The sequence below is a fragment of the Sminthopsis crassicaudata genome, chromosome 3 (assembly GCF_048593235.1).
Source record: "Sminthopsis crassicaudata isolate SCR6 chromosome 3, ASM4859323v1, whole genome shotgun sequence".
NCBI lineage: Eukaryota > Metazoa > Chordata > Mammalia > Dasyuromorphia > Dasyuridae > Sminthopsis > Sminthopsis crassicaudata.
This window is the reverse complement of record NC_133619.1, coordinates 456,294,993-456,317,150: the sequence shown is the minus strand read 5'-3', so window position 1 is coordinate 456,317,150 and position 22,158 is coordinate 456,294,993. Positions and strand designations below refer to the sequence as shown.

The window sequence follows — 22,158 nt, the reverse complement described above, 5'->3', positions numbered from 1 at the left end:
TGATTTTTATTAGCATGAGGAACTCAAGGTTGGGAATTCCTTTCTGTCCCCACTTTGTTGTGGTTCCAGCATCTGATGTAATGCATCATTCTGATAAAAACTGTTCCCAGGGTGTTTAAAAGTAGTTTGGAACAACAAGAACAGATATAAGCTAGGGAAAAGGAAATAGAAAACAGCATTGAAGGAAGTTCCCTGGGGGGTTTCATATATACTCCACCAGTGTCCCCAGAGCTCTTTTCATACTTTTTCTTGGCCAAAGTGCCCACAGATGAGTTCCAAATCAATCTACCTGGAAGCAAATTGCATCTGCACCATAACTTCCTTGTTTGCCAGTAATCTAGTATTGTAGGAGTGTGTGTGGAGGGTTAATTAAATAAACTGAATTAATAGTTACACCAAGATCCCAACTCATAACACTTCCACCAATATAGATAGCAACCTGTCTATGTAAATAAATCCTAGGAGATTATCTTCCTTGCCCAGGATTACTTGGTCAGTATGTACAAGAAGCAGAAGCTGAATAGAGATCTTCCTGAAGCAAACTTGCTATTTAATCCATTACCTCATGTTGCCTCTATGTAGTTGAGTAAAAAAAAAAAAAAAAAAAAAAAGATACTTTTTTTCCCTTAGCAGAGGAAAAAAAACCTCAGCACTTTAGGGTATTTTCTATATTTTAAATAAAATATTCCACTTTCCAAATAGAAGCATAGAAAAAACAAATAAAAGATAACATTTCATAGGTAGGTTTAAGAAAACCCAAAGAATAAGTTCAAGATTGCTGCTATTTGCAATTACAAGAAATGAATGAAGCTGCTTTAAATGAGTTAACTGCAGTCCATCATAGCCTCTTCAGAGTTCGAAGAAAACACCACTCAAATGATTTCCACCTCCCCCCCTTAATTTGATCTAAATTGCAGCAGAAGTGCTCTGCAAGCAGCAAATACTTGTGTTAATTAGCTTTTAGTAAAGAAGGTCACTGGCTTAAAGAGGGCTTTTTTTAGTTTCAATTCTTTCTCCCAATTAGAATTCATTAGACCTTTTCTGTATATAAGCAAATTATATGTATAGTCACATCAGAGAATACACATTATCCATATATCATTCATATAACTGATTTAGTGGTGTATAACATTTACTGGATTGTCTCTTAAAATCTTCATGCAACAAGAAATAATAGCAATGACTCACAAAGGGACACCTATAGTGCACACATATGGAATAAACTAGTGTTAAAATATTCACCTTCTCCCTAAATTTGTGCTCTTTAGTTGAATTCAAAGAATCTTGAGACATCACATGAAACTATTTCGTGTTAATATTATTGCCTGAAGGAATATGAGATTTTAAGTTGATCTTATGTGGTCTACCAAATCATCAATTAACGATATATTATTATACAAGTAATTATGGCTATTCTGGATCATCTAAGTGTTTTACTTTCTTTAAGCTCTAGAGAAACAAATCTCACTTGATCAAAGAAAAAATTTTAATTTCCAAAATGAATTCTAATAGTCATATTCCTTCTGCTTTGGCAACTAGGAATAAGAAGAGAGACATATGGTCCTTTGTACAACATGCTGCCCACCCAATCCATGTCACAAATCATCTTTTAACCTCAAATTCTTGGCAAAAGCTTAAGAAAATGTTAATATGTCTTACTGTGGTTCAGCAGTCAGATCTTTTATTTGCATTTTCCAATTCACCCAGGAGATGACCATGAACTCATTATAAATATACTGATATGAAATGATTTTAATTAAAGCAGAGTGGTAACAATATTTATCTAGTTATTTAAAGTGACACTTTATGCTGTAGTATCTACACTGCTGCCCTTAGACCAAAAAAGGTCAAATTTACCTTCTCACATGAAAAAGGGTTTTTAACCTACTTTATCTAGCATTTTTAATTATATGATATAGGACAGAAACTAAATGCTACCACCCAGGTAATGTTCAATAGCTTAATATTTCATAATGTGTAGATTGACTCTTTAAATAAATCATCTTCTTTCATAATTCTCTAAAGTCTTAATTTTTGGTTAACCAGCTCTAAGTACAGGATTCTGTGCACCAATGGAAATGACAGCCTCATCAAGTCCAAGAGTGTGGCCTGAGACCCATTGAAGATAAGTGAGTGATTGCTCAAAGTTCATCAAAGCTGAACTCAAACAGATCTTCCAGAAGCAAACTTCACATTCTATCCATTATTTAATGTTGATAATAAATTGAAACTTAACTACAGTTAAGATTGAGGAAGATCAAGGTTATAACAAGGTACTTCAGTTGCTAATGCATCCACGGTTCCTTAGTAAGATTGTTCAATAGATTTTTCCATGCTGTATTTGATAACTTATGAAAACCACAAAGTTTATTTCAGATAAGACTTAAATGTAGATATGTCTACAAGTGAAAATGTGTGTATCTACATAAAGCATAGAATTGCAATACTTTGTTTATTTCATAGATTTGCTCATTTCAGAAATTTTGGCAGTAGGAAGGATTGCATTAACTGTCCATATGCCTAGACACTTAAAAATGTAGCTCTCAATGTCTAATTACAGAGCTTTGGGAAATTGGTGAATTCATCTTACTACAAAAAATGTTTGGCTAATGACATATTTAATCAGTAGTGTCATTATATGTGACAGTTCTATTTCAATATCCCTTGACTAGAAGACTAATTCATTAGCAGTTTTTTACCAAGACCACTTAGAAATACAGAACTTTAATTTCACATGACATTTTGTTAAATGGTCTTTATTTACCATCTGGTTAGTTTAAGCCAATTATCTGTATGTCACAAATAGGTAATGGCCACCTATCCTTACATTTAAAAGAGTAAAGCTAATTTATGGCATAGTAAAAAGATTTGGAATAATGGGAATTTTTAATTCAGCTTACTGCAAAGCACAATCTTATAGTCTCAGGTCACATTATATGTTTTCAAAAAGGTTGGCTTTTAAAACAGAAATATCTGATGAGGAGCAGTATTAGGCTCTAGGCTACAAAAGCCTAGATTTTGACTTGGAAAGGATCTTAGCATTCATCCATTCCAACATCTTAAAATAAGGCTCAGAGACCTGAAGTAAATTGATCACAGCCATAGGCTTGTATGCTACGCCAGAATTGAAACTACATCTTCTGAGTTCCAAGCTAATCTGTGTTTCTAGTGTACCACACTGTTCTCTCATGTGCTATTTGAAGTTCCTTCTACTTTCTGGAAAATAATAGAGCTAGTCATAAATAAATAAATAAATATAACCAGCAATTTGGCTGGGTAAATTTATTAACCTTTATAAACTATCTAAAACATGTTTTCTTCTTCCTCCTAATGTATTTATTTAGTTTGAGGTGGGAGTGAACAAAAAAACATATGATCACAAGCTGATTTAAAAATCTCAAATTCAATGAGAAATTTTATGAATTTTGAAAATAAGGGATTTTAAGCCCTTCTCAAACAAGGTTTCTTTACCTAGTGGACATTCTTTTAGTTATTTCTTACCTTTCTGAATGATTATTATTATTTAATCTTACCTTCTCCTGTATACCTTTTTCTTTAAAAAAATTTTTGGCAGAAACGCTAAAATAAAACCAGGCTACATAGGTTGTAATTCAAATAGTCGTTATGCAGGAAATGATTAGTTGTTGTTGTTTTTTAAATGAAATTTATATTACTGTGACATCAAGGTTATAAAATAAAATATAATCTAGAGCTTCTTAAGATCCATTCTTTTAAAAAGCTTAATATAGTCACTGTGATCCTTTGGTTTCAATATTTTTATTAGTCACTTCTCTCCAGATCTGAAATGAGGATGCTTTCTTCTACAGGTAACCTTAAGTTTGTTGATGTGTAAGGAGCACTACTCCAAGTGATGAGCCTTCTGAAGAAACCACCATTCTGCTTGTAGAGGCAGTAGAAGAATGTGGAAATGCCAAAGATGATAATTAGGATCACCGCAACTGTAAGGGGGATAAGGCTGTGGTTGGGAGCTAAAAGAAGATAGGGGAAAGAACTTTTAGGGACACGGAAAGACAAATATATACTATAAAAATGGTATGAGGTTTTTAAGAAACTTGAATTTCTTATTTTTACTATCTGATGATTATTATGTACTGTATATATTATCTGATTATTTTCTATGAAACTAAAAATAATGAATGTTTTTACATACCTTCTCCAGGTTTCATATTATTAATATCTGAAATTTAGAGAGACAAAAGTTATTCTTAAGAAATTCAGGTTTTTCATGCATATTCTTTGACCTAATAATACCACTATTAGGCATGATCCTAAAAGAGAGATTTAAAAAAAAAAAAGAAAAGGAAAGGACCTAGAAGAACAAAAATGTTTATAGCAGCTCTTTTCTCAGGGTAAAGAGTTGGAAATTGAGGGGATGCTCATCAATTGGGGAATGGCCAAATAAATTATAGTATATGATTATGATGGAATGTTATTGTTTTATAAGAGATGATGAGCAAGATGCTCTCAGAAAAGCCTGGAAAGTCCTCCAAGAGTTTAAGCAAAGTGAAATGCACTGTGTAAAAAGTAATAGCAATGTTGTGGGATAATCAGCTGTGAATGACTTTGCTATTCTCAGTAATATAATGATCCAAGACTACTTTGAAGGACTTTTAATGAAGATTGAAACATACTTTTGTCCACTTTTTTTTTTCTTGAGAGTTTATTTTTTTTGGGGGGGTGGGTGGATGTGGAGATTTATGTTGTTGTTGTTGTTGTTGTTTTTTTCCACAACATGACTTTTATAGAAATATTTTACCTATCTTAATATGTGCCTTCTCAATGGGAATGAGGTAGGGAGAATCTGGAACTCAAAAGTTTTAAAAACAAATGCAAAAAATTATTTTAGCTGTAAATAGGGAAAATAAAAATATTAAAACATAAAAAAGAAATTCAGGTTTTGCTGGATTATATATATTTCCTCCCTTGGAAAAAGAGAGAAGTGGAAGAGGAAGAAAATAAGATTTTTTTTCTTAATTAGTTTTTAAAAATCAGGTCATCTAAAATAATGAAACATTATTGCTATCTATAAAATACAGCCAGTAGATTGTGTACTCCTGAAAGGCTTGGATTTAAAAACTCTGCATACTCAAAAGAATACTGACTTAAAAGGTGGAGTGGACCTAAGGTAGTCTGTAACTATGTAAACAAGTATTGATTAATCACCTATGTTCCAGACACTGTATTAAGTGCTGGGAAGACTAATAATGGAAAAAAGTCACTCATCTCAAGGAGCTCCCAGTCTAATGAGGGAGATAAAATGCAAACAACTATAAAGGAACATGATATACATTGGATGAAATGGGGGCAAACAACAGAAGAAAGGTATAAGAAACAACTTTGGACTTCATAGTTATAGTTGCACATACCTGTCTCCATTTTACATATAAATCCATTTTTTTCTCTACAAGGAAGTAATTGCCACACACCATCTGTGGTCCTCAAAGCAAAACAAAGATCAGCCTTGAAAAGATTGGATTCTGGTTCTCGTATACCCCAGTTTGAATGTTCAATGGGACTACCATCGAACCATGTGGGAGTGCCACCTGTAGAAAAATATTAAATAATAATTACTCAATAAATATTAGGCAAAATAAATTATGTCTCTCTCTTTAGCAAGCTGAATTTGGAATGGAAAATATTAAGCTACATTTGGTTTGATGGATCATTCCCTTGATTTTACAAAGTATTGTGACAACATTAAATTATAAATATGAAGTACTCTTATATGGTCATGAGGTATGAAGTACTAAAAATACATATTGTAGTATAACAGAACAACTGTTTTAAGCATAGTCACAAAGTCTGGGAGGAATCTCATAAGTCAAGGATACAAACATAATCTCAATATGTTCAATCAAAATGTCTTCATACTGAAAAATAATACCATGAACTTATTTAAACATTCTTATTCTGATTGGATCATTGCAAAGAGTAAGAAGTCATGGAGAAAAGTTAGAAAAGCATATCTGTAAGGAAAGAGAGTAGCCCAGATAAGTTTCTAGTTGCCTATAGCCATTATCCTTGGACTAATGATGATGTGTTATCATTTAACTTCTTTTCTTTTCTCTTCTAATCACTTACTCTTATTATCAAATTGAGCATTCAACCAGACCATCAGGATAGAAGAACTAAATGCAAAGAGCTCTTTTAGAAGATATGCATTTTCAGCCTCATCCTTAATTGTTAAAAGATTAGCTCCTGTAGAAAAAACACAAACATCCAAAAATCAATTAGTCATGTTTATATGTAAAGCACAAAAGGTCCATCCATATCATCATCTGTATTTCCAGTATTTACAGCATAATGCCAGGCACACAAAGTGGTGCTTAATGAAGGCTACCGAATGACTGTCTCAGGCACTGAATAGTATTATTTTTCTCTCATTCCTTAATTTAGTGATCCTGAAAAATCATATTGAATTTTGAGTTGAATTTTTTTCTAAATTCAAGTAACACCATCTATTTAAAGGCATAAAATGTAATACTGTTCTTTTCAAAAGCTTTGATTATTGATTTTAAGTAATTTTAAAGATTATGATTTGAATATATAAAAAGGGAAAGTTTGACTTCTAAAATTGCAAGCCTTTAAAATTTCATTCTGAAAGATGAGTTTCATGAAGTATTCCCCAAGTGATAAATGAATTACATTTTAAAATTGTATCTTCAATGGAGTATAGTTTTTCAATTGGTTTTTCCTGCCTGTAGACACAATAACAAAATAAACCAAAAACATTATATTGTTCATTGAGATATCAAGAAAAACATAAAAAGCTTATTATCGTCATTAAATCATTACCTTTCTTTCTGCAAAACTCCTGTGCAGTATCAAAATTTGTGCTGTTTAAGACTGTGGAAAAACTGTAGCAATTATTTTTAAATTTTATCCAGGGGATAGATGTTTCTCTGCATAACTTTGGGTATTCTGGCTGTTTTGTTTCTGTGAAAACAAGATTTTGGGAGTAGTGATTGAATATATATTTTGTTTTAAAAATATATGTGACCTTAATTATTAAAGGAAACAAAAAGTAAGAGATCAAATAATATTTTCATAGTAATTATTTGTAAAATATCTGAAAGATATTAATGCAGATATTAATAAAACCATCAACTGGTTAATATTTTTGAGAGAAGTAATAATCTACACAGAATGTGGTCCCATTAATATGTAGCTATGTGGACATAATCCAGCTGATTTTTGGGAGAAAATAACTCTTTTTCAAAGGTTCTGTTGAAGGGAGAAGTTCCAGGATTCTGGCACATTGTGTTGGGTACAGGAATTAGGATCTTTGGCACTGTACTAATATTGTTTTAATATTTCAAAGGTGCAATCGATGTGTGAAAAACTATTGGTCTCAAAATTTTACCTCGATGCCCATAAACCTATATTAGGAATATTATAACAAAATATCTTTGATATAAAGGAGAAAACCATCAATAGAATGTATTAGACTAGGGAATGTCCAGGAGTCAAAGCAGGTTCTCTACATATTTTTATATACTGGTAAGCTGAGTGATTTTTCATTTCATTTAAAAATTTATTTTAAGATTGAATGGAACTGATTGTATGAAGTTTTCTCAAGTTTATGAGACCAGGCCTAAATCACATAATCTCTATACCAAGTTGAGCTTTGGATTTCAGGAAGTCATATGATCCCTGTTCCCAGAGCTGGGAGATTGGGCTTTAAACTCTGAGTCTGGGTAGGACCTTGGGGGTATTACATGATCTCTAGAGGGATGAACCTAGAACCCTGGGATGCAGGAAGTTAGTGAAGTTGCAAGAAGTGACATGACCTGTGTGAGGCAGACAACACTGATCATTGGTCAAGAATGGTTATATCCTTTTAATCTATCCAATGAAAAGGCTTGGGACTTTTCCTATTTAATCGGCTGTTACTTCCAGATGGAGAGGTTCCAGGGGCACATGGCAGGAGTTGGGATGGCTCCCAGATGTGTGTCTGGACTTCTCCCTGCAGGGATTAAATAAATGCTTTCTCTTTGTACCTGAAGATGTCTCTGACTAGTTAATTTGGGAAAGAAGGTCTTGTACACGTCCCATACAAGATGTAAAAATCATTCTTAGCCCATAGGATCATATAAAAAAAGGTAGCAAGTTACATTTGGCTCATGGGTTATAGTTTGGCAACTTCCGGATAAGACTAAACTATGATGTATGCATTTTAAGGAATTTTTTATATGTACTACCAATTATGCAGAAAGACTTTTAAAACATTTGGAAAGGGATTAAAAAAAATTACATAGAGAAAAAATTTCAAGCTCTCCAGATTTCCCTTACAAACAAGATAAAATTGTGCCTCAGGGTGAACATTAAAGAGTACTAAAAAAAAAGTTAAGGGGTAGAATCTTCTTGAGAATCTGAGAAGATCTGAACAGGTACAGTTACTTTTTTTTAATAGTTTTTATTTACCAGATATATGCATAGGTAATTTTACAACATTGACAATGGCCAAAGCTTTAATTCTAATTTTTCCCCTCCTTCCCTCCCCCCCCCCCCACAGATGGCAGGTTGACCAGTACATGTTAAATATGTTAAAGTATAAATTAAATACAATATATGTATACATGTCCAAACATTTGTTTTGCTGTACAAAAAGAATCAGACTTTTAAATAGTGTACAATTAGCCTGTGAAGGAAATCCAAAATGCAGGCGGACAAACATAGAGGGATTGGGAATTCTATGTAGTGGTTCATAGTCATCTCCCAGATTTCTTTCGCTAGGTGTAGCTGGGTCAGTTTATTACTGCTCTATTGGAACTGATTTGGTTCATCTCATTGTTGAAGAGGGCCACGTCCATGAGAATTTATCATCATATAATATTGTTGTCGAAGTATATAATGATCTCCTGGTCCTGCTCATTTCACTCAGCATCAGTTCATGTCAGTCTCTCTAGGCCTTTCTGAAATCATCCCTGTTGGTCATTTCTTACAGAACAATAATATTCCATAATATTCATATACCACAATTTATTCAGCCAATCTCCAATTGATGGACATCCACTCAGTTTCCAGTTTCTGGCCACCACAAAGAGAGCTGCCACAAACATTCTTGCACATACAGGTCCCTTTCCCTTCTTTAAGATCTCTTTGGGATACAAACCCAGTAGTAGCACTGCTGGATCAAAGGATATGCACAGTTTGATAACTTTTTGGGCATAGTTCCAAATTGCTCTCTAGAATGACTGGATGTATTCACAATTCCACCAACAATGTATCAGTGTTCCTGTTTTCCCACATTCCCTCCAACATTCTGCATTTTCTTTCCCTGTCATTCTAGCCAATGGTACAGTTACTTTTTAATTTGAATTATTTGTCTAAAGTTGCAATGATGTCTGATATAGGACACTGTAGTGTGCTTTCTAGAGCCCCCACGCTGGGGTGCCAAAATATAGTGTCTGAACTAGCTCTCTGAAGGATCTTAGGACCAGCCTTGATCTTAGTGGAGAAATGATGAAGCTGGAGAACCATGAGGAGGGTCAAAGATGGAGTTCTTATTTCAAGTCCTCTCAGCCCTTATACCTTGGTATGTTTACGTCATTACAGCACACTAAGCATGTGCCAACTAGAGAACCATTATATCATCACATCACATTGAGCAAGGGCTAACTCTAAGTACCCTGCTATTGATATGTAAATTTCTTTACGGTAAGTATCTCTTGCTTCAGGCAGAACACAGGTGATCACAGGCCTTTTTGACTTCTCAGGAAGGGTGAGAGCACCAAAAGGAGGTGGGGAGCCAAACCAGACATTGTCAGCAGGTTCCCTCTGGGCTGAAGGGTTTTTACCCAGAGTTCCCCCACTATCTTTGGACCTCTACAGGATGCCAAAAAACACAGATTAGAGATTTGGGCTGCATAAAGTGTAAGCATCAAGCTGCTTGCCCTGGGGCTAACTGGGTTGGGAAGTTGCCTCAACCACAGGAGTTTTCATCTTCCAGACTGTAGGAAGTGGAGGAAGATTGAGGAAACCTTGCTGAGAAGGAAAGGCAGATCCAGCTATGCTGCCTTAGGTGAGAAGAAATTAGCACATAATGGGTAAGTACAGAAGCAGTGGAGCACAGACACTGCTGGCTATGGGCAATTACAGGAGGGCACAGTTAATTTCCAGCTCCAGGCTAGAGGAAGAACTGAAGGAGGATCTTAGGCTAGAAGCACCATCTGCCATAAAACAGAATTAGAGGAGATTACACCAATAATCTGCTGCAAATAAAAAAAAAAAAATAAAAAAAAAAAGAGCTGGCAAAGTAGAAAGAATCCAACCATAGAAAGTTACTATAGGAATAAGGAAAACTGCTTTCTCTTTCAGAGGATACTGAAGTTAAAAAAAACTTTCCTATCCCAAAAAAATACTATTAAATGGCTACTTGTGCAAAAAAGAGTTATAGAACTCAAAAAAGACTTTAAAAATCAAATGACAGAGATTAAGGAAAAACTTAAAAAAAAAAAAAAAACTAAAGCTAAAAATACAGTAATCCAAGAAAAACAAGAAGATTATGAAAAGAAACTCCAACAACTAGAAAAGGAGATCCAGAGTCTTAAGGAAGAAAATGAATTTTTAAAAATTAGAATTGGGCAAGGTGAAGCCAACCAAGTTATAAGATCAATAAAAACAAAACAAAATCTAAAGAATGAAAAAATTGAAGAGAACATGCGATGTCTCACAAGAAAAATTACAAATCTGGAGAACAGATGAAGAAGAGAAAACAAGAATAATTGCACTACCTAAAGCTATGACCAAAAAAAAAAAAAAAGAATCTTGATGCAATAACACAAAAAATAATTAAATAATTAATGAAAATTGTACCGCAGTGTTAGAACAAGAGGGGAAAATAGAATTAGAAGAAAAAAAAATCTACTGACCATCACCTGAAAGAGATCTATGAGAAAAACTACAGAAATATCATAGCTAAATTTCAAAACCCGAAGTTAAGGACAAAATATTATGAACAGCAAGAAAAAAATTCAAATATGACAGGACCACAGTTAGAATCACAGAAGATCTAGCAGCAGCTACATTAAAAGACTACAGGTCTTGGAACAATATATAACAAAGAACAAAAGAGCTAAGGTTACAGCTGAAAATATCATACCTAGGGGAGTTAAGCTTAATCCAGAATGGGGGAAAAAAAATACATTCAATGAATGGCTAGACATTTGGTATTTTGTTGCAAAAATACTTGAACTTAACAGAAAATTTGATATATAAAATCCAAAAGAAATATAATATATACATCAAAGACTAATTTCAAGGGACTCATAATCAGGGCAAACTTTATGTTTTATATGTGGAAACGTAAACCATATGTCTAGGATTGTCATGAGTAATCAAGTAGTTCAAAAGAAAGATTGGGGTAGAGCTGAATATGTTGTTATTTAAAAAAGCAAAACTGTGCATGAAAAAGTAAAAAGTAATTATGTTACACAAATGAGGTACAAGTGCAAAAACAGAGGAATTACATGGGGGTGGGGGTAGTTCTGGAATCCTACTCACATTGGGAATGAGATTTACATATACATTTATAAACATATATATATATATATACATACATACACGTCTGTATATGTAAATAAATACATATTTGTAGAAAGCCTTCTAAATTTAAAAAAGAAATAAGAAGGGAGGGATGGTAACAAAGGCTATGTAGATTAATGGGAATGGAATAGAGAGGGAAGGAAGAGTTCAGGGGAGAAGATAAGGGAGGGATCTTTAGGCAAGGTAGCAGGTAAAAGCAAAGCAGAGGAAACGAATAAAAGGCATATACAAATATAATAATAATAATAATCAAGATTAGAATTTATTAGGAAAAATAGGAATACCAGTCATTGGTCTCAAGCAAAGTTAAAGCTAAAATAGATTTAATCAAAAGAGAAAAATTGGGAAACTATATGTCAGCTATACTAATTAATATTGTTTTAGACTATTTAAAAATATTTCTGTGATGTAGGAAATGATGAATAGGTGGATTTAGAAAAATATGAAAAGACTTGGACTTAGGACAGTTGACATTATCTACCTTTAGAGAGAGGACAAACAAGTGTAATATGACTTTACATGAATGTATATGTGTGTGTGTATAATTATATATGCCTTTGTATATGTATGTGTAAGTATATGTGTATGTATCTATGTCTATTTATCGATTTATATCGAATTATAGCCTTCTTGAGGGAGGTGGGAGAGAGGTGAAAAAACGAAGAGAACAAAAGAAAACATACAAAAGAAAAGAAAGATAGCTCTCAATATAATATGTAGTATGTATTACATAGGCTTTCTTGAAATGGAAATTCATTGTCTCATATTTTGTTCTCTTATATTCTGCTGTGCACATGGCAATCTTTATTTCCTTTTTCTGTTTTCTTTTTTCTATTTTGAATTTAAATTTTAAATAAGTAAATTTAAAAAATAATTTTCTTTTTAATTTATGGGATAAAATAAGCACTTGCATAACAAAATATTATTAAAAAGATGATTTCACATGAAACTGCAAATCTACTATGTGTAACTAACTTGCTGTTCTTTTCAAATATACAACAAAATGATCATACAAATTTTTTTTCTTCTTCCCCTGGTCCTAAAGATTTTTTTCATTTAAAAAAAAAAAATCAGGTACAGTTACTTCTTAACTTGAATTATTTGCCTAAAATTGCAGTGATGTCTAATATAGGATGCTATAAATAACATGTAATTGGATATAAGTGCCTTTTATGAAAGGAAAGAGACCTTTCATGAATTTAAAAATATTGCATTTTATTTAGGAAAATTTTAATATGCCATAGCAACTGAATGCATGTGTAACTGATGGCTCAACATCTTAACCTTCTGACTCATATGAAACATATTCGATCTCAAAAGCAGTCCTCCTAATCATGTCTTTTTTTTTTTGGCTCATATGTTCCACTCAGAATTACTTCTGGGACAATCTCCAAATATATGTGAGGCAGCTAGATGGTTAAAGCATTGATCTTAGAAAGAAAGAACTGAGTTCAGATTCAGCATCAGATTTTGTAATTCTGGGGAAGTCACTTAACCTCTGCCTCCTTCAATTTTCCTATCTATAAAATGGGGTTAATAATGGTACCCATCTCCCAGGATTATTGTGAAAATCAGATGAGATAATATTTTTAAGTGCTTGACTTACAAGATACTATTTATATAAATGTTTCTTTTTCCCTCTTCCTCTACCTATTATCAAGATAATGTCAAAATCTCTACAGATATTGGTAAAAGGATACAAGATTCACAATAAGCATACAAAATAATAGTGCATTTATAAAATTCAAGACAGTTTTTATTCTTTGTTAAGAAAATATGAAATCACACACAAGGACTCATAAAAGCCCAGGAACAATTACCTCCTCTCTATGTGTGATTTTTTTAGTGTTATTTTAATCCAAATATCTAAGGCTAGTTTCTATAACTAACCTCAAGATAAAATACACAAACACACACACACACACACACACACACACACACACACACGCCAAACAAAAAACCCCCCCACTATATTGGACTTGATCTTAAAGTGTTCCCTAGAAGTATATTATTTCACTTATTTAATTGCTTGATGTCTCATCATGGCATGAAAATAACCTTCAATTTCTTATGCTGGATTATTCTGGCTGTGGTGTGTAAATGCTGGCAAGTTCTGCCAATGAAGAAAGATTTTAAATATGGGTCTGATGATGACCTATATGTTTGTTGTCCAAGGGCTGGATGAGTTAAATTTGAAAAGGAATACTCTCAGGTTGGTTACAGAGTGACAAATTTTTCAGCCGTTTCATCTCTTGAAGACCATTTATTAACTATGGAAGGTTTTTTTTATTTTTTTTGATGTCAGTGAAGCCTCTGTTTACTCTAGTTTACTAATATCTGATTTTCTTTTATATCAGACATATTTCATTAAAAATTAGAAGCCACAGGGATAATCATAAACTTAGAATACTATTTTGCTAAGGGATGTGATTTGGAAAATACTGAAAAGAATGAGAAACACTCTTCTTCCCATCTTCCGATCTGTCTCATTTTCTGACTTTATTTCTTTTAAATAAAGCAATATTTTCATCTACTACCATCTTATCCCCACTTAAAATGCAAATATCATTGGGAAAAGAGACACTTAAAGCTATTAACAGTTACTAACAACTTAGTGTGAATTAGTTTACAAGCTTGCTGGAGTTCAAATGGATGGGGAGAGAAAGGAGACCAGAGAGCATGAGCATTATCCGGGAACTATATACAGCTGAAAAGGCTCTTAGAAGTCCCATTTTTTAAAATGAAAAATTTACATCCAGAGAAGTTCATCTATTTAAAAATGAACCAATTCAAAAAAATCTCTCTATATAATTATATCCAGTCATGAAAGAAATAGAAATAGTAGACAGGACTCTTGTTATGAAGGAGAAATAACAAATATAAGGAAATATCAGGACAGAGATTGTTCCTGTGATTTTTTTTGGGAACTCCCTGAATGAGGAAAACTCTCTCCACCAATACAGGCTGGCACCTTTTCTGCAATGGCCAGTCTTAGAATGTTATCTACAACTATTAAAAGAATAAATTTAACTTGCCTCACTGTGAGAGGAGGAAATCTTTTTTATTCAAGGCAAGCTCTCTCCCCCTCTCCTATGATCATGTAGTTCATTCTCTCTCTCTCTCTCTCTCTCTCTCTCTCTCTCTCTCTCTCTCTCTCTCTCTCTCTCTCTCTCTCTCTCTTTCTTCTCTCTGTCTCTTTGTCTCTCTCTGTCTCTCTTTCTCTCTCTCTATATATATATGTGTGTGTGTGTATATATAATGTGTACATGCATATATAACTGCACATAAACATTATTTTAGAAAGTTTGTATTTTGATTTTTTTTTTTCTGAGACAATTGGGGTTGTGACTTGGCTAAGATCACACAGCTAGGAAGTGTTAAATATCTGAGGCCAGACTGCACCATCTAGCTGCCTCTCATATTTTTGATTTTAAGCTTTTCATTTTTAAATGTTAAAAGCCTAGGTGAGAATATACACTATTGAAACTAAAAGGCATTATAGAGATCATTTAGCTTAAATTCTTTCATTTATAGATGTGGAAATAGCCCCAAAGAGATGAAAGGACATGTGTCAGATTCCACATCAGGCTACTGTCAGAGCTTATAGATGACAACACAGGTTTTCGTACTCCCAGTCTAGTATCTTTACTAATTTATGCAGCAGGTCTTATAGAAACAATCTGTAAATGGTATGGTAATTAGTGATGATTTTGAGCAGTTAATATATTCATTGTGCTATGTGCTAGAGATTATGGAGAATAGTGAGAAAATAAGCATGATTCCTATCTTAAAGAACCAGACAGTCTAATGAACTGAAGTAGGATAAATTCTATTGATCCCAGGAGAGAGAGCTCAGATTCTTTGTCTAGAGTAGCTATTTTACAGTTGGCATACGATCTGAAAAAGCACAATATTATGCCAACATTTATAATGTAATTGTTCTCATTGTTTATAAATTTGATTTTTAAATGACAAGAGTATTTCTATCATATTTATAACCCAAACTATCACATTTTATAGAAGTCCATAAGGACTTTATAAAGTCCTTGTGTATCACTCACAGTTGATGCCCATTAGTTGGCCCAAGTCCATTAATGATCTGCAAATTAGTAAACTGTATTTGCCCTTTCACTCTGCTGCCCTCAGTCTAATGATTTGCTTATTAAATAGCTGTTGTCTCCATTATCTCTTAATAAAGGGATAAATTGTGCATGTGTTTATTCTCGTTTCCATGGATTTTTTCCCAATGTATTTTCACGAACTAAGAACTATTTATAAAACATTTAAATAAAATAAACAGTTAAGAAAATTAAAGGTAACACAACTAACAAGTTCAGATCTTTGCATTCACTTCAGTAGTCCTTTATTTAAGATTGAATATTGAAAACTACTAGTTCTAAGTAAGGACTATTGGAATACTGGAGTAATAGGACTTAGGAGGATTAGTTTGCATTTGTTAGCTGCCACTCCCAGTCCACATTTCATATACTCCATAGATATCAATCTCAATCATATTACATCAGATGTAGAAGACATCTTATAAACCATCTAAGCCAACCTCCTCATTTTCCAGACATGGAAGTTTGTTTCAGAGAGATGACTTGCCCAAGACTGCACAGCTTAGTAATGGTAGAATCTGGTCTGTAACACAGATCTCCTAATTCTTAGTTTAGTGTACTGTCAAAGAAAAGTAAAGTCAAAATATATGGACGTTGGGGAGATGTCATAGATACCTCTTTATGAGTTCTGCTCTGTTCAAGCCTATCTTTCAAGTATTAGCAAATAAATTTAAGTTGAACAAAATAAATGGTAAACTTTTTGCCATATGACATTGATCAGTCATGATCTTACCCTTTAACACATGACAGATTGCTCCTTGCAGAAGTGTTTCGCAGTCTGTACGCCTCCAACGTCCATTAACAGCCACAAATGTACAATCACCCACAGATGATGATGATTCTTCTTCCCAGTAAGTGAAGTAGGGCTTGGTACCATCTGACCACTCAAAATTAAGACCATTCTACAGAAGGAAATTTTGATTAGAGTAGGTGATTTTAATTTGTGTGTGTGGATATGTGTGTGTCCTGAACCCTCCTGGCCTGAAATGTATAACATAAAATATATAAGATTAAAAAGGAAACTAATTATATTGAACTATGGTGATCGAAATGGTAAAAACAAAAGTTCCTAGACCCCAGGTTAAGTACTATTGAATTAAAGGTTCTTAGCAGAGATATTGCAGATCTCTGCTTTGCATGACAATAATTCTCTAAATAAAGATCGCTTCCAAACTGGATATCATACAGCTGAACTCTAGATTGGATTGATATCCTTATTCTACTTCCACCTCTCTAGTAAGAGGTGTCAGGATTAAAACCTGAGAATTAGAAGACATAACTCCCCTTCACCCCAAATCCTGGGATATCTGCAATTTTCAAATAAATAATCACACTTTTTCCAAACCATAGTACTAAGGTGAGAGGAACAGCATCTATAAGTTAAATCTCAAAAATTAGTGAAATTATGGTGCTAGTAAGTTAGTCAAAAAACATTTAGATTTCTACTATGTATTAGGTATGTTAAGTACCTGATAAGTGCTAAAGAGAATAATCAAATTAGGCTTACAGACACCAAAAAGGGCCATGATGGGATAGTTTAAAACTGAGAAAATAGGTAGGCCAATTCACTAACATGAGGTAAAATATTACATGATAAATTCCTATTGGCCATATGCAGTAAGAAAGTGGATGAAAAATAATGTATTTTTATACAGCATTTTAGTTTTATTGGCACTTTCCTCACAACTCTATGAGTCAGAAAGTACAAAAAAAATTTCTCTGAGTTTCAGTGAGATGAATGACTTGCTTAGGGTCATACTGAGAGTCAGTGTCAGAATTGGGATTCAAATCCAAGTCACCAGTTCTTTTTCCATAACTATTTTGCCACCCCTCTAAACATTTAATTATTCACAAATATACCTAAAAAAAAAGTTGGTACCTACATCTGAGGTAAAGAGTCCAATCCAGTGGGCATGTCCTAGTCTGTTGATGATGACAGTGAGAAAGGATTGGTCAAATTGGTCTGTAATACTGACTAAATCTGCTCCATTCTCCATACAGGCTTTTAAAGCAGCATGCCAGGTCATATTGGCACTAATTATTTTATAAGTTTTATTTCCATATTCTAATGTTTCTGGAATAGGATACATATTGGATTCATTTATATAATGTCCAGAAGCATCTGTAACAATTAAAAAAATCATGTTAGGTTCTCAAAGAGGAGAAATGATTTATACCACTAGTTAGTAGCAAAGTCAGGGTTAAAATCCAGGTCTGATTTGTATATCCTAGAATTCTTTTTATTCAACTTATAATTGACTTTTTCATTTATAGCATGCCTCAGGAACTGGGATTCTAAATTGTGGGTATGTGACAAAACTTTAATAGTTGTCCATTGAAACTTTGGCATAAATACTGAAATTCCCTAGCAAAAGGACTACTTATTAGAATTGTGGGTAGTCTATTTAAACAATTTCTACTGAATGGTGCTTAAAAATATGTAAATCTGCCTTTCTTAGAGTGCTGGACTTGAAGTTAGGAAGACCTAGATTCAACTCCTATCTCAGACACTTATTAAATTTGTATAACCCTAGATAAGGAAGGTCTTTAACCTATCAACTTCCCTCTCTTCCCCCACTCCTTTCTTCTCCCCATCTCTTTCTCTCCCATCCTTCCCTCCCTCCCTCCTTTCCTTCCTTCCTTCTTCCCTTCCTCCCTTCCTTTTCCCCTCCCTCTCATCTTCCTTCCTTCCTTCCTTCCTTCCTTCCTTCCTTCCTTCCTTCCTTCCTTCCTTCCTTCCTTCCTTCCTTCCTTCCTTCCTTCCTTCCTTCCTTCCTTCCTTCCTTCCTTCCTTCCTTCCTTCCTTCCTTCCTTCCTTCCTTCCTTCCTTCCTTCCTTCCTTCCTCTCTCCCTCCCTTCTTGCCTTCCTTCCTTGTAAAATTTTGAGTTCCAAAATTTTTTTCTCTCTAGCTCCCTTACCTACTCCCTTCCTAAGGCAGCAAGTAATAATATAAATCCTTAATCTTTCAACCTTTGCTCCTCATTTGAAAAATGATTTCTAAAGATCCTTCCAAATTTAAATCTATGATTTTGGATAAAAGAATTTAGAAATTATTGGGAGTGTTTGTGGTACAATTTAAAGACTCAACAAAGCAGAATCATAAGATTGTTAATTTAGAGATGAAAAAAAAAGCAGTCATTGGGATCAAAGGCCCTCCTTCCCATTTGTTTTACAGATGAAAAAAGTGAGGTACTGAGAGACTGACATGTTCAGTCACAAAAAGCTGGTGTCTGAGGCAAAATTTGAAAGTAGATTTTCTGGAATAAAAATTCATTCTTTATCCATTAATCCCCACTGGCTCATGTTCAATACCCTTTTCAAGCCTTTTAAACTTTAACTGAAAACATGATTTTTCTTTATTTTGTAGCTTAGTATCCCTTGTAATAGTTTGATGTCTGTGGGATTCCAGAAAAGCCCTACCAAGTCATAGCTTTAACAACATTGCATTAATGTGCCTATTTTCTCCTCCAATATTTGTCAATCCATAAGTATGAGGTGGAGCCTCACACTGGCTTTTAATTTGCATTTCTCTAATTACAAGTGAATAGAACATTTTTTTAATATGGTTTTTGATAGATTGAATGTCTTCCTCAGAAAACAATTCATATCCTTGGATTATTGATCAACTGGGAAATGGCCCCTATCCCTATAAATTTAAATAAATTCCTTATGTAGCTTGGAAATGAGACCTTTATTCAAGAAATTTCCAAAAAGGTAATTTTTTACCTTATTTAACTTTTTCCCTTGTAAGTTTAGTCATTTTGGTTTTGTTTGTGAAAAAAAAAACCTTTTTAATTTTATGTAATAACAGTTTTCCATTTATCTTCTGTAATTTCTATTTCTGATATGATCATGAATTCCTCTTTTATCCATGGATTTGTTCTATGCTTTTCTAATTCATTTATAATAGGACCTTTTATATCTAAATCATGTATCCATTTGGAGTTTACTTTGGTATATGGTATGCAGAGTTGGTCCAGGTTGTTTTATAATTTCCTCAATAATTATGATCAAATGATGAATCTTGGGGTTCATTGAAAATGAAACTTTTAATAACACTTTGTGGTAGCAAAAAACTAGAAACAAGGAATGGTTGTATAAATTCCTATAAGATATATGAATGCAATGGAATATTATTTTTCTGTACAAATTGAAAACATGAATTCAGAGAAACTTTGGAAAACTTGTCTAAATTGATACAGAAAAAAGTTTCAGGTATGTAGAAGGTTTTGTCTACAGAGCATCCCTTCCAGCTTGGAAATTCTATGATTCTGAAATCTAGAGAGAAGAAGTGATCATAAAAAACAAGCATAAAGGGACATTTGGAACTTTGTTCAAAGCAGTTTAAAACTGGGTGTTTTGTTTGATTCAGCAGTACCACTGCTGATTCTATATTTCAAAGAGATCAAAGAAAAGGGAAAAGAACCTGAATATACAAAACCATTTATTGCAACTTTTTTTGTGATGGCAAAAAATTGGAAATTGAGGGAATGCCCATCAATTGGGGAGTGGCTGAACAAGTTGTGGCATATAATTGTGCCATAAAGAATGATGAGCAAGATGGTTTCAGAAAAACCTGGAAAAACTTATCTAAACAGATCAAAGCAAAGTGAGCAGAATCAGGAGAACATTGTATACAGTAACAGTAATATTGCAAGGATGATCAGTTGAAAAGGACTTAGCCACTTTCATCAAGATAATGATCCAAGACAATTTCCATGATGAAAAATCCTTTTCACCTCTAGAAAGAAAATTGAATCTGGATACTTTAAAAGTAAGCATACTTTTAAAAACTTTCTCTCCTCCCCTTTTTTTTGGGGTCTATGTTCTGTTTTATGTCTTGGTTAATATTGAAATATTTTTGCATGATTTCACATATATAATCAATATCAATATCAAATATCAAATTGAGAGAATGTGCTACAGAATGAATAAAAATCTATGAAATAATAAAGGCATCATGGCTTTATTAAGAACATGTCTGATTATCTTCATTTTCTTTTTTAATTGGTTACTATCCTGGTCAGGGAAATACCAGAGAAATAACTTACCTACATCAGTGGTTCTCAACATATGGTCTGGGAGTCCCTAAAGGTCCCTGAGACACCTACGGGAAATTGTGAAGTCAAAACTATTTTTACAATGATAGTAAGATGTTTTACTAAGATATTAAGATAAGCCAATGTTCTTTGGGGAGGAATCCTCAATACTTTTATATTTATTTTTATTTAATATTTTTATTTTCCCTAATTACATATAAATAATTTTTTACATTTGTTTTTAAAAGTTTGAGTTCCAGATTTTCTCCTTTCCTCTTCACCTCAACCCCCATTAAGAAGGCACATGTGAAGATATGCAAAATATTTCCATAAAAGACATGTTGTGAGAGAAAATATAGATCTCATCTCTCCCCCCAAAAAAAACCTGAAGAAAAAGTTTAAAAAAATGTATGCTCCAATTTGTATTCAGAGACAATTAGTTCTTCCTCTGTATATGGATGGCATTTTCTCAATACTTTTAAAAGTATAAAGGAGTCCTGATATAAAAATATTTGAGAACTGCTGGCCTTATTTTTAGCAAAGCTAATGTGGAACTGTAGATAGAGAGTTGAATCTTGCCTCTGACAGACACCAATTGTGTGACTCTGGGTAAGTCACTTATTGTCTCAGTGCTCTGTACAAATCTTTTAGACTATATGTGGCAGAGGATATGTGAGCTTGTTGGTTGAGGAAGTCTCCTTGTCCAGATGACAATGAAATCATAGTCTAGGATATAATCTTACTTTTAAAAGATTGTGCTTTCAAAAAAATTTTGTGCTTTCCTAGTGTAAAGATGGAGAGAAATAGGCTAAATAATATGTTTAAATAGTTGTATAATTGGAAACTTGAGAATAATCATTGATGTTTGATATCAACTTAAATGGAAGTTTCTAGTGGAGGGATCCAGGGACTTGTCCTTGGCTCTGTGCTATCATGCATTCTTATTAATGATTGGATGAAAGGCACAAATGATATGCTTATAAGATTTTCAGATGACACAAAACTGAGAGTTATTTGCTAACACGGTAGAAAACTGATTAAGAATCCTAAAAGTTATCATTAGCTTAAGATGTTGGGCTATATCTAATAAGTTGAAATTAAATAGAAATGTTTTGTGCAATGAATAAATGACCGAATATAAAATTCTTAAATTAAGTTGGCAGAAAAGGAGTGATTATTTAGAGAGAGAAATATGTAACATGTTCAAAATTTTGACATAGTATAAATAGCTCTAAAATTCTTAGGGGATTCTCCAGGACAACTTTCTGGGTCCCTTCCCTAGTATTCCCTCAGGGACAGTATTTTATACTAGAAAGAATACTGAATTTGGAGTCAAACAGATCTGGATTCAAATCTCACTTCTGTTTTTCAATAGCTGTTTGACCTTGAAAAAACCAATAGGTCTCAGTCTCCTTATTTGTAAAAGGAGAGA

At 33.4% G+C, this 22,158-nt stretch overlaps 1 protein-coding gene across 1 annotated transcript in view; it reads right to left on the bottom strand.

Moving 5' to 3' along the window:
* Positions 1-699: 699 nt before the first annotated feature.
* Positions 700-22,158, bottom strand: part of PLA2R1 (phospholipase A2 receptor 1) — a 178,670-nt gene continuing 157,211 nt past the window's right edge. The window contains exons 24-30 of the mRNA XM_074303317.1: positions 17,570-17,808; positions 16,420-16,588; positions 6,817-6,957; positions 6,103-6,219; positions 5,388-5,564; positions 4,172-4,198; positions 700-3,989 (exon numbers count right to left, since the gene is read on the bottom strand). Of these exons, the coding sequence (XP_074159418.1) occupies positions 3,781-3,989; positions 4,172-4,198; positions 5,388-5,564; positions 6,103-6,219; positions 6,817-6,957; positions 16,420-16,588; positions 17,570-17,808 (1,079 nt within the window). The 3' untranslated portion in view covers positions 700-3,780. The remainder of the gene's footprint in view (positions 3,990-4,171; positions 4,199-5,387; positions 5,565-6,102; positions 6,220-6,816; positions 6,958-16,419; positions 16,589-17,569; positions 17,809-22,158) is intronic.